Source organism: Stenella coeruleoalba (assembly GCF_951394435.1).
Source record: "Stenella coeruleoalba genome assembly, chromosome: 16".
Taxonomy (NCBI): domain Eukaryota; kingdom Metazoa; phylum Chordata; class Mammalia; order Artiodactyla; family Delphinidae; genus Stenella; species Stenella coeruleoalba.
In genome coordinates, this window is record NC_137162.1 from 17,675,907 (window position 1) to 17,689,626 (window position 13,720).

General features: G+C 39.8%; 1 protein-coding gene across 8 annotated transcripts in view; it reads right to left on the reverse strand.

The window, feature by feature from the left end:
- VTI1A (vesicle transport through interaction with t-SNAREs 1A) overlaps positions 1-13,720 on the reverse strand; it is a 365,759-nt gene that overhangs the window by 350,814 nt on the left and 1,225 nt on the right. For all 8 annotated transcript variants that reach the window (XR_013824306.1, XR_013824307.1, XM_079900316.1 and 5 more), the window contains exons 2-3: positions 5,704-5,762; positions 1,688-1,798 (exon numbers count right to left, since the gene is read on the reverse strand). Coding sequence is in view for 6 of the 8 variants with exons in the window: in XM_079900316.1 (XP_079756442.1) it covers positions 1,688-1,798; positions 5,704-5,762 (170 nt within the window). In the remaining 2 variants the exon portion in view is untranslated. The remainder of the gene's footprint in view (positions 1-1,687; positions 1,799-5,703; positions 5,763-13,720) is intronic.

Sequence of the window (13,720 nt, forward strand, 5' to 3'; positions counted from 1 at the left end):
TTGCAATTGAAGGACCAATTGAAGATTGAAGGACCAATCTCTACTATTTTTTCCTGGGATTCAATACTTTGAGGTATGGTATATGATTATAAGAAATTATCAAATGTCTTTAAGAAGATATTCTTCATTCCATTAAAAGACAACAGAATTATATATAAAAAGACAATAAGAATCAAAAGAGAATTACATAAATACTTCCCACATTCTATTCGAATGCCTCACGTGATAAGGTAAGGTAAAGTGGACAAAGCTGTGAAACAAGAAGCAAAGGACCACTCACTGCTCAACACCCTACAATTGCTTCTCATCAAGCGAGAGTAGAGGCCAAGGTCTTCACCATGCCTGCAATGCCCTTAGAGGTCTTTCCTCTGCCCCCCCTTCTGTAACCACAGGCACCCCTCTCTCCCACTTGGGCACAGAGAACAAACACCCTAGCAAACAGCCACACCGCCCTGCTGGTCACTGTCTGTCCATTTACTCATCTTCTTTATAGCATTTATCACTACCTGAAATTACGATAGATGTATTCACTTGTTTCTTGTCTTCCCCATTAGAATATAAATTCCACGAGAGCAAGAACTTTCTCTCTCTTAGTCACGGCTCTTTTCCAGCACCTAGGACACTGCCTGATACATTACAGGGCTCAAGAAGGACTAGTTGAATGAAATCCATAATGAAGCTGGACCTCTTGGTTCTCTCACATGTAAAATGGGGATAGTAATCCGCATCTGCTCTGTCTACCCTTCCTACAGTGAAATGAATAATGCGTGTTAAAGCACTTTATAAACTGTGAGTCCCGTACAACAGAAGGTGGTGGTGATGGTGGTGAAGGACGTTTCCTGACACAGCAGAAGACAGCTGCGGCAGCAAATAGATGAACACATGAATTTTTTAATGAAAACCTGGAGACTAATGTTTAGCTCCTAGCTGCTGTTTCCATTTTTCTTTATAATAGAAAATATATCTGAGAAATGCTTATCCAAACACATGATACCTAAAGGACTCTATTCTTCAGGAATGTAATTCTTTTTTTTTTTTGGCGGTACGCGGGCCTCTCACTGTTGTGACCTCTCCCGTTGCGGAGCACAGGCTCCGGACGCGCAGGCTCAGCGGCCATGGCTCACGGGCCCAGCTGCTCCGCGGCATGTGGGATCTTCCCGGAACGGGGCACGAACCCATGACCCCTGCATCGGCAGGTGGACTCTCAACCACTGTGCCACCAGGGAAGCCCTAAATGTATCTTTTTAAGACTCTAATAATAAAGGCTATGAAGCCTATCCCAGAAAAAATTACACATAGAAACACACATCTAAAAATACTGATATAATTTCAGGACATTCACGAGCCCCTGAAGTCCATCCATGAACACTGCAGTTTAAAGACCGCAAACTCTGAAAAGGCCCAAAATTGGATTTCAAAATCCTAATAAATGCTAAATACCAATAAATACTATCTAAACTCAAAAAACCACATGATTTGGATCTATTTTGTGAGTCAGGAATCCAACATACCTTCAAGTCCATCATTAGCCAGCTCTACAAGCATTTTTAGATCCCCAAGTCTTTGGCACAAGCTCCCAAAGACGGTGCACTTCATGCTGACTGAGGCGTGTGGGGGCAACAATAAAAACGACATGAAAACCAGTGTGAAGACCAGTAAGTACAACAAAGGGTGCAATCTGACTCACAAAATCTGTCTCAAGTTTTCCCATTTCTTGCTTGTAGCTTCTCATCCTGTTGCTGTACATCCCTCGACTTTGGGGAGGTATCTCTCGGACTTCCAAATCCATCTGTTCCAACTGGAAGGGTGAGAGAAAAACATGACTTAAACCATATGCTTACTCTTCACGTGACTAGACATTTCGAGCTGAAAGGATTTAATTCCAATTCCTCAGTTTACAACTTGAGGAACTAGACCCAGGGAGCTAACTACCTGTGGTCAATTGAACACTGGGACTATTTTTGTGCTCCATGTTTGTTAAGGTCAACAAATAGGTACTGAGTGCTTGCCAAGGGACATATAGAGTGCCAAAGTGTTTACTCTGTCAAGCATTTTTTAAAACTATGTGCATTAAGCCAAACATCCTCAATGATAATGATCTGACTATCCGTGGAGCATCCTATCATTCCACCCAACCGGGTCTGGTCTTCTGACCCCAAACCACCAGAACTATGCCAAGATAAACCAAACCGTTATTTCTACAATTATTCTATGAAATGTCAGTCCAGTCTTAGTCATTTGGTGAAAATTCTCCTGGAAAGTCTTTTCTGATTAGGAAAAGCCCATGGCAACCAATATGGGATCTTGAACTCCAGCCTCATACTTTTTAATCATGTTGATATGGAGTTAAATGGATACAGTAACGTAAAATTACACAGCTCACTGAAATCAGAGCAGGGCACTTTATAACAACCTGTCGTGATGTAACACTTTGCATACAACACATGAGCATTTAACGGGAGGCAATACAGAAATAGTATGATGGTTAAGAACACAGGCTTTCAAGTCAGACGCCTGCGTTCACAGTTCACATCATAGGCTACACTGCTTACTAGTCATGCAACCTTGGACAGGCTTCTTAACTTCTCTGGGTCTTACTCTTTCCATTTCTAAAAACAGTACGTCTTTTGTAGGGCAGTTATGAAGATTAAACAGGGTAATTCCTATAACGTGCTTAAGACAGTGTCTTACTTGGTAAACACTAGATTAATGAGAATAATAGGAGTGATGATTACTGATGATGAAGAAGAAATACAGCAAGCATGATACAAGGTATCAGCTGTAGTTTATACTTGGCATTAAAAAATAAAAACCAACAACTACAAATTGGCTCAGGCCATGTCTAATAAACTCACAACCGAAAATGTTGTCAGATATTTTGCCTTTTAAAGCAAATAATCCTAATAAATTATTTCCATGAACACTATACACTTGGCACTAATAAAACTCTTACTTGTCCAGTGTCAGAGTCTGAGTAACAACAGTAGAACTCAGATAAACCAAAACACCATGTTTCAATTCACAGGCCTTAATTTTTATTAAAAAAAAAAGATTGTTTTAATTACCCTTGATTTACGCAGTAACCATTTAAATTATTGACATGTCTCAAAGTAAATGTGAAGCACCAATAAGTTAGTTACTCAGCAAGGCAATTACTTAGAGCACTTCTCTGAGATCGTCATTATGTACTTAGTTCTAATAAGGTTGAGCAGGATCATCCAGACAAATGACTGCAAAGTACATGTAAGAGAAAATCCGAGCGTTAACTGCATTTTTGTTTCAGGCGTTTTACAAGGACACTTAAAACTAACCAAAAGTAGGTAAGAAAGAAAAAAAGGAAACACACAACAAGCACTTTAAATGAAACCAGAAATAAGGCTAATATGCACTAGTTTCACGTTGTCACAACATTCATGTGACCAATGTCAAGGGGTAATTATGAGACATGCAGTGTCCAAGAGATTAATGCAAACTGTTCAGCAGAAATACAACTCCTCCTAATAAGTAAAATCATAATGAAGTTCTTCTCCCAGCATCCTCATCAAAAGGACAGTATATAATGATCAGTATCCTTAATAAGGATGTCCTCAGAATTAAGTAAATCAGCTGCCTGATCATTTTAAACAAACAGAAACATATCTAAGACAAAACTCTACGTTAGTAACAAACGGAGATGACCATGTAAGCTCCATGGGGGTATAACTCAGTTTTTCTTGGTACAGTGACATCTTGCTTATCAGGAAACCAGCTTTCTAACATCATCAAGTAAATCAACGTCTCCAAAAGAAGGCAAACCAATGAACCAAAACACAGGTTTTCATGGCAAACAAAACAAACAAAAACAAAAACACCCGCTACTGAGAACTCAACAAGATAAGAAGTTAACTCAACATCCAAAGAATTGATCTGTTGTATCACTTATGGTAAAGCCTGCCAACCTGAAGGAAGAAGCGTCCTGGTTGGCAGCTATGGTATATAAAAGGCCAGTCTTTTCACGTGAAGGCCAGGAAGCATGAGAGAAACAGCTGACTATAAAAAGGAGAGAAAGGAAACAGAAAAGTATTGGGGATAAAAAAAAAAAAAAGAAAACTTCCAAAAGAGAGGCAAACATGAGAAGCTGAGGAGTTAGAACAAAGCTGCCCCTACAGAGATAGTGAGATGAGAAGTAGATCTTACAGGGTGAGGAGAGCGTAGGCGTTCCGACAGCTAGAAAAGAAGCAGAGACAGGCAAGATGGAGCATCAGCTCTGCAACTCGCCTCCTTTGCATTCACAGACACGAAGGAAAGGTCTGCGGTGTGATGGGAGGCTACTGCCGCCTATTCCTCAGACCCTGCAAAGCAGCAGCCCCGGGTGTATGGTCCCGTTAACAAATGTTACTCAGGCAAATAAGCCTGGGAAGTGCTGCCCCTTAGGGTCCCTTCCTAGAGACCTGTCGTGCCTCGTAGCCTACTTTAGGGTCTAAGAAGGTTCTATAGAAAAATAATAACCAAAAAAAGACCCAGAATTGGAGAATTCTGTTTAAGCTACAGTTTCCCGAACTTGTTTGAACAGGCAACACCAGTTAACAGAAACACGCTTTGGGAAACTGTTGTAAGTTTATCAGTTAGAACACCAAGTAGTACCCTTCAGTATTTAGAAAAGCAACACGCTCATTTAGGACCACAATGCAGTAACAAATTGAATCATACTTGCAATACCTGGCTTTGAAACCAAAAATTAGGACACAATATATTTTAATACTTTTTGCTCCTTGATTTGAGAAGCTAGCTAGAGCTCTGGGTTTAGCATGCCTAAGTACAAATCCTTACTTCACCACTTACTGGGTGTGGGACTTCAGATAAGTTACCCGATCTTCCTAAGCCTCAGTTTCCCCATCTACAAAATGGGGGTAATGACACTCTGCGGGTCTCTCACGCTTCTGCATGCCTTCCTGGGCATGCCAAGAATGCAAGGTCCTGACCACTGATTCCCAGGCAGGGAACAATGTTGGGGTAAGAAACAATGTGTCCCTCGGGGCAAAGAGCAGGCTTACTTACAGGCTGTTGTAAAGCAGTACGTTCCCCAGGCTCCACGCTCCTCTCCCATAAGATAATCTGCTGTATGTGCAGGCACTCTTCTAGGCAAACATGCATCAGCCCTGTGGGAACTGGGCCTCAGGGAACTGACGCAAGCCTGCTGCAACTTCGGTGGCTGCTTTTGCTGTGACTAATAAAAGCCTTTGGTCTCTGACCTAGGAATCTCATGTCTTCTGTCAGCATCCATGAGATTGTGGCAGGCTCACTTATTGGTGAGCAAGCAGGGGAAAATCTCGATCCTTAACAATTTTTACAAATAGGTACAAATAGTACCTATCTCACAGTCTTTTGGTGAAAATTAAAATTAAAAAGCAAGTAATACGCTTAACCCAGTGTCTAGTACCCAGGATGCCTTTAACAAGTGTTAGCTAGTTATAACCATTACGAAAAGTATTATGAAGGAATAAAACTTCGAGATGGACATTTAATGAATCACCTTTACTAAGAAGAATAAAATCCCAAGAAGTGATTAAATTCTCTTCCATCTAAAAACTGATGAATTCTGAATCATGAACTGCTAATCAGTAATGTTTCACATTTCTACAATGAATAAAAGAGACTTAGAGGAAGGCATCAGATTAAACGGCTCTGGGTGTGTTTTAAATATGTTACCAAGTCTACACATACCAGTTCTTTTGCTTCTTCGAGCTGTTTCTCCACATTTGCAACCACCTGCTTCTTCTCATCTGAAACAAATAATAACATCAAGGAATTGCTAAGGATACAGATAAATTTAATATTTAAAAACTTCTATTTTTATGTACCTTTTTTCCTTTCTGGTCAGAGTAGAGAATTACCATTATCAGTCAAACGGCCATATCATTCTTTAGTGGGTTAGGAACTACTATAAGCCACTGATTCTAGGCTATCTGGAAATACATAATCCTATGGAGCACTGAATTAAGAGACGCCATAACATTTTTAAGAGAAACCAAAAATTATTTTGGCCTTTAGAAGAAACTGTGTCAACAACAGCAGATTTAGTGGTGGCATGAGGAGTCCGCAAAGTCATGACTTTAATAAATTGGGAATAGTGGATTTATGAATACAATTTAAAAGTCACATATAACAACAATTCTTCAAACTGGACAAGTTCTTACAATCCTTTAAAAAAAATTATGCTTTCATTAAGAGTTGAGTGTAATGGAAGAAATATTTGAAGTCAGAAGTACTGATTCTAACCCCAAAGCCATTACCTCATGGTTATGGGATCCTGGGTAAGAAAGAGTTTCTACTGAGACTCAGTCTAAACTGTCTAAAATGGAAATTTAAAGCATCTACTGGATTCTTTTTAGCTCAAATAAGCTGATGCAAGAGAATTTACTTTTAATTTGTGAAGTGCTAAGTGTCTGTATGTGATTTTTTTCAAACTCAACCACAATCAAGTTATAACTCAACTATAATTCCTCATTCTGGGAGAGACATGTTCTAGCAGATACTTTCAGAAAAATTTTCCCTACTCCCATTCCAAATCAATCAGCCCATTTATTTAGAAATGGCACCTGAGTTTTGTGCTAACCTAATTTATTGACCATTTATATTTTTGTCTACCTAACACCCTTCTCTTCTCAGGCAATAAGCCTCACTCTTTCAAGGCTCTCCTCTTCACCAAGTAGGTCAATGGGAGATACTATGTCCTTCTATGACCCTGCCTCTCTGGTCACAGTGACTTGCCAAAGGATGGCCTTCTCTTTCCAGCTGGACTAATACTAGTAGCTCAATCCCTCTGGCTACATTGGTCTGGGGGGTGAGGGTGGGATGCGTATAGGATCCAATCAGACTAATCAAAGTCCTGTAGTAACAGGAAAGTCTTTTCCTCTCTCTTGGTAGAGTTATGACAGTGTGAGTCTAGAAGCTGTTGGCATCCACTGCTCTAGCTACAAGGAGCAAGCCAATTTCCAGTGGTTGAGAATGAAAGCCTACATTTACAAAGAAGCAAAGCTGATAGATAGATAGATACATAGAAAGACAGATAAAGATGAAATAGATTTTGTTAGTTAGCTTCTTGTTCCAGATAACTCTGGAACAGGTTTTACTTGACTTTATCATGGTTTGGTTTTTTGAAACAACACATTTCTTTTTCTTTATTTAAGTTGGCTTTCTGTGACTTGAAACCCAATGACTAATACAACAGACTAGAAAAGTCAGGAACCTTGAATGGGTACAATACCTAGCAGCTGACTAACTTTTCAGAAGGATAGTTAATACCAAGTGGGGAATCTTTAATAGAAGTTATTATTTTACTAGAATAATAACTAGGTTCTGATAACCTCAACTCCTTCCCTTTGATCAGCACCCCCCTCCAAACTAGGGGGTAGCTATCACAGAAAGTGTTCTGTGTGTACTCTAAGAATTTCTCCCTAAGAAAAGTGCACATTTAGAATTAAAATTCAGCTTGATTTTCCCTCTTTGAGAAAGTTAAGCCTACATACGGCCAGATTAAAAATTTAGTATACGACCCCAAATTTATATGCTTCTGGTACATGTCAATCCATCTAACATCTCCACAAATTATAGTAGAACCACACTGTATTTTTGAAATAGTGCAGAATATGAAACAAGACAAGCCTATCCTGGACCAAACCTTTACCTCTAACCCTGATATATTTCCAGGACTCCAGATCTTTAATCCCTATGCTTCTGCCCATCTCCACTGTGACCACCTGGCAAACTGCTATTCAAAACTCTCTTCAGAAATCACTACCTCTTTGAAGCTTTTTCTAACCCAACAGAAGAATTAACTACTCATTCTTGCAGAAAATCTCTAGAACCCTTACCTAATCCTCATGATTTATCTCTCACTTACAGGTCTGATTTATCTTCTACCTTGGAGGCCCTGGGAAGACAGGAACCATGTCTTAGTCCTAAAATTTAGCACTGAGCCTGGCACATAATCAGTTCTCGAAAACTGATGGTAAACTGAATAAATAGTGTAGTCAGTGCAAGACTTTATAAAAGAAGCTATGCTACCAACCACCCTGGTTTCCCTTTTTCCCTGCCTGACCCCTTCCCCCACTTAATCTTTCTAAAATGTGGCTCTTATTGGATCACTTGAGCCTAACAGTCAAGGCCCTCCACATTCCAGACCCAAGAGACCTTTCCAACTTTATTTCCAACTACTAGCTCTCTCGTATGTGCTCTGCATACTAACCAGACAGACTATCCTTTACTACCCAAGCACATCTACCCCCCTCCCCACAACTCTAAGCCGTTGTTCAAGCTACCATTTAGGTTCTTTGGTTGAATAGAACAGATCTGATTCTGGCTAACCTAAGCCAAAAAGGGAATTTATTAGAGTAATTCAGGGTGGATCACAGAATCAATGGAAAAGATGAGTTCCCAAGCTCAGGGAAGACAGTACCCAGGGTGGCTCAGGAAACCAAGGGAGCAGGAAGTCACCGACAGTCTCTGCAGAAGGAGAGTTAAAATTCCAATTCCTGGCAAAAATTCACTGAATGTCCTCGCTTGGGTAAAGTGTTCACCTCTTGACCTGGACAGGGCATGGCAGCCTGTCAGTTCCACCAAGACTGGGTTTAGGGAGTTCCTCAACGGAAAATTGAGGCGCTGCTCTCATAAGATAGAATGGGGGATTCGGGGCCTTCCGAAACAACAGAAACCCATTGCTTGCAACTCTTACACTCTTTCCCTGTTTTTGTCGGCTAAATCCCGCCATCCTTCCAGGTGACCTCCTGGAACATGATCTTATCTCCTCTGAATTCCTAGACCTGTGTCCTCTGCCCTAGCATCCCTGATGATCATTAGAAATTGGTTCCTGTAGTTTTCCCTTCAGCCTCATTTCCAGCTCCTTGAAGGCAGGGACCACTCTTGACACATGTTTGTCATAATTTTGTATTTAGCATAGACAGCTGTACACAGTAGGTGCTCACTAAGTGTTTACTGAATGAATCAGTCTTAGCATTCAGCAACACATTTGTTATTCACAGAGAAACAGAAAAAGAAAAATTGTATCAGTGAGGACTGGGGCAAATCTTCCCACTTAGAATGGCAAGTTTCCCTTTATGAATAAAATAATGTTAAAACAAAGCCATTCTAGAATGATCCTTGTGATAAAGGACTAGAGTTGGGGATTCCGTGGAGAAATGACTGGTGATTCTAGGACTGGTGTAGGAAAAATACAAGATGATCCTACAGTACCTCATAATATCAGAAAGTATGAAAGTGTTAAAAAGGGGGAAAAAAGCCCCACAATGATGGGAGTATAGCAAAAGGACACAAAAGCCAGCTGGAAGGGCTTCCAATGGTCAAAGCTGGCATAATGTGAGCAACAAAATAAAGTGGTATTAGAATATAACATGAAGTATTTAATAAACGAGCCCATGGATATAAATGACTGAATTAATAAGTGGAGGAGAATAGACAAATCTTTCCTGTATAGAAGAATTCCAAATAATTTACCTAAATACTCAGCCTTCAAGGAGGTGGAGCACGACTCCCTACTCCTTAAGTGTCAGCTGTGCCTATGGTTTCCTTCCAAACAGTATGGAAAGGAGGAAAAGAGTAACTTTATAGTGGAGAAACCTGACAAATAATACCTCAGCCAGGTGATCAAAGTTAACATCAGGAGTGCTAAGTTACCTTACAGTGTGTACTCCTGATGTGATGTGATGTGATGAAAATGGTGCTTGACCTCCGTGGTCCTCCTCTCAAAAACCTATAACCCGAGTCTGATGATGAGAAAAACATCAGGCCAATTCCAACTGAGGAACATTCTATAAAATATCTGATCAGTACTCCTCTAAACTGTAAAGTCATCAAAAATAAGGAAAGGGCTGTGAAACTGTCACAACTAAGAGGAACCTGAGGAGCCATGACTACTAAATGTTCCGTAATACCCTGAATTGGGTCCTAGAATAGTAAAAGGACATTTGGTAAAAAACTAAGGAAATCTGAATAAAGTATGGACTTCAGTTAATAATAAGTATCAATATGGGTTCACTGGCTGCAACAAATGTATCATATTAATGTAAGATGTTAACAATAGAGGAAACTGGGCATGGAGTATATAAGGAGTCTCTGTATTATCTTTGTGATTTTCCTGTAAATCTAAACCTGTTCTAAAATTAAAAGTTTTTTTTTTTAATCAATGAAGTTATTACTTAGGTTGAGTGTGGGTATGTGTGCGTGTGTGTATATGCCTAACTCAAGTCCTACCCACTCTACTTCAGCTCACTCTGTACCTGAGTTCCTGAATTAGGTCTGGAACCATCTCTTCAACTCTAATTTTATAGAACAATAGAAATGTAATGCATGCGAGTCACATAACGTAATTTAAAATTTTCTAGTAGCCACATTTTAAAAAGTAAAAAGGAACAAGAGAAATTCATTTTAATATATACATTTTTTTAGTTTTAATAATATTTAACTCAATATATCCAAAACACTATCATTTCACTATGTGGCAACAGCCGCATTTCAAGCACTCAGTAGCTACACATCAACATTACAGCTCCAGAGCCACATACGTTTTAAGCAAACCACAGTGTTCATAAATAAAAGCAGATTTTTCTGAATCCTCTGATTACAACCACTCTGCAAAGGCAAGAGAGAATCATGGAACAATGCTATGGCTTCTTCCATACATGGCCATGTCTAGATGGTGTCCAAAAGCCTTCAGGGCTTGGCATAACCAATCAGTTAGACTGAAGCATTTCCTTCCAGAAAGGACACCTGTCTTGCCCCACCACTTCCAGTTCTCTCCCTGACTCTCTCTTTGATATCCTGAATTCAAAGCCCCATTCCACGTGCACATCCCCAAGTCCCTTATCACTCATCTCCCCGCAAATGAAGGTGTTCATCAAGAGAGATTCACCCAACTCTAGCACAGAAAGGAAGCAAAATTGAGGTCCAAGGTTCCTTGAAGAGTTCAACTAACATCACAAAGTCTGAGAAGCTGGGTCCTGACTAACCCTACAGCTGTTGTCTTCACCAGCAGCAGTATCACTAGTGGCTAATTTATCATGTACTTTCTCTGGGGAGAAAAAAAAGTGTGATAGGGTGTTATATGCTTTGTTTCATTTGATTTTTACAACACTGTAAGGTTGAAACTATTATCCCCTACCCCCGATTTCCCAGGTAGAGGAGACAGGCTTAGAGAGGCTAGGCAACTTGCTCAAGACTGCACATCTAGTAAAGCAGCGCTGGGATTCTAAACAGATCTGATGCCATGTGTGAACTGTAATCAATTTGCCATAATGCCTTTCTTGGTATTTCTGACTATATCTACAAAATGATAGGCTTCACAACAGACCATTTATCTCTCTGTTCATGGTGAGGTAAGCAACTAATTGCAAAGGAACATTTTGTTTAAGATCCTTCAGGAAGCCTGCCTGAGTAACAGAACCTCTGCCCCTACGAAGTATCCCCCCACTTAGGATTCATCATCAGAGGAAAAGGAGTGTCACAATTAGTATTAGCAATGGTTTCCACTCATCCATTGTCCTGACTTTACCACAGAATACTAATCATTAAAATCAAAGTTTGAATACAGTGCCATAAGAATATTACTTAAGAAGGGACTGATCTATCTCATTAGTCCAATTACTAAAACTACATAAAATTCAAACACTTTAGTCTAACAGGAAAGTTTTTTTTATTGTTTAAAATGTATCACAGAATAATCGAATTTCTTTTCTAAAATAAAGTTTTAAAATTTCAATCTTTTCTGTTCTCTTTGGAAGTAACACTTTAATACACTGTACATGCACAGCAGAGGTAGCACATTGTATACTGCACACACTTAGTTGCAATTAATCCTACCTACTCCACTTCCATTTCAGTAAGTTAATATTTGGGGGAACAAACTGCTTTGGCTGAAAATTTTGCTCCAATTTCTAACCTTCTTAACTCAGGTAAATTCTGGGTCAACTACCAAAGATGCCAGGAAGAGATTATAATTACTTTTATTCATACTGGTTTTCGCCATGGTTGTACATATTAATTTGTTAGTCCACAGATATACATCTGAAATTCGTAACTACACAGATATATTTTTCATCTTTCTCTATTTATCAACTAGAAACATTATAAAATGAGCAAGTACAAGTAATTATTAAGAGGGAAACCACAGCATTTTCAAGAATTACTAGCATTTAATTATTCAAGTCAGTAAGCATTTTTCCAGTGCCAGTTATACAGTCTCCTCTCAATTCTCATGTAGCTGCTGTGTTTGGGCATTACATTATACTGTACCTACAGAGAGTCAAGACTTTTATTTTTAAGGTACTTAATTCAAAGGTTTCCTTCTATGTGGTAAGAATGGTTACATTAAAATATAAAGGTAAGAAAAAAAATCGATTGTAACAAATCTGTTTTCTTGGAATTGGCTGTTACAACTTTGCACCCAGGAATGATTTTGTTACTTTATAGAATAGCTTCCCAGTACAAAACCTATTAGCCCAAACAAAAAAATGTTTCCTCAGCTAAAACTATCACAATTAAAAATGAGCAAAAATCCCACGGAAACCACAAATCCTGATATTCTGAGGCTCTGGGACTGAAGTCAAAGGAAGTAGTCTCCAACAACAATGACAACAAAAATCAAGATGATATTGGGCAGTGGAGGAAAGCAGAAATGAAGAGTTGAGGCGAGGTGATGTATCATGAAGTGATGAGGCCATCAGCCAATTCGCCACAAAAATCTCCAAGGCAGCAAAGCCTGGTGGCATATGCTACCTTGGTTCTCTCCCCTTGTTCCCTCACTTGGACTCGTACACCTCTTTAAGACACCATCCTCCACCTCCTCCAGAACTAACTGGGACTTCAGGAGATGAGTGGGGTGTAAATTCAGAGAACCTGGCTTGAAGCAAATGTCCCTATTAATAGAAAATAGGTGGGGGTAAGAAAAACAAAGAGGGGACTTCCCTGGTGGCGCAGTGGTTAAGAATCTGCCTGCCAATGCAGGGGACATGGGTTCGATCCCTGGTCCGGGAAGATCCCACATGCTGTGGAGCAACTAAGCCCGTGCACCACAGCTACTGAGCCCACGTGCCACAACTACTGAAGCTCACGTGCCTAGAGCCAGTGCTCCGCAATGAGAAGCCAGCGTACCGCGATGAAGAGCAGCCCCCGCTCACCGCAACTAGAGAAAGCCCGCGTGCAGCAACGAAGACCCAACGGAACCATAACTAACTAACTAAATAAATAAATTTATATATTAAAAAAAAGAAAAACAAAGAAAGGAAGAAAATTATTTACAAACACAAAAGTTTGGGGGAAGGTAGGGAAAGGGAAAGAGGAATGACAACTTCAGTCCAGGAGAAATTGCTGCTGGCATCAAGGATTGACTAACAAGGTGGGGCAAGGAAGTTGCCCACCAGTTCACAGATCAATGAGCACTCCTTTTCCTATACTTTACACCATAGAGCGAAGGTAGATGGTTCAATTTCACTAACAAAACTGAGCACCAAAGCCACAATCTTTTCTGCAAGTAAATACTCAAATTAAATCTGTATTGAGAGAAAAATAAATCCTAAAACAATGTCCTACAGACAAAAGTCACAAGACATCATATTTATGTATCTGTTCATTCACTTAAAACATTTTCCTGAGCCCGTTCTAAGTAAATGCCAAGGAAATCAAACACAGCTCCCACCTTCACATAACTGACAGCCCAGTATCGAAAATG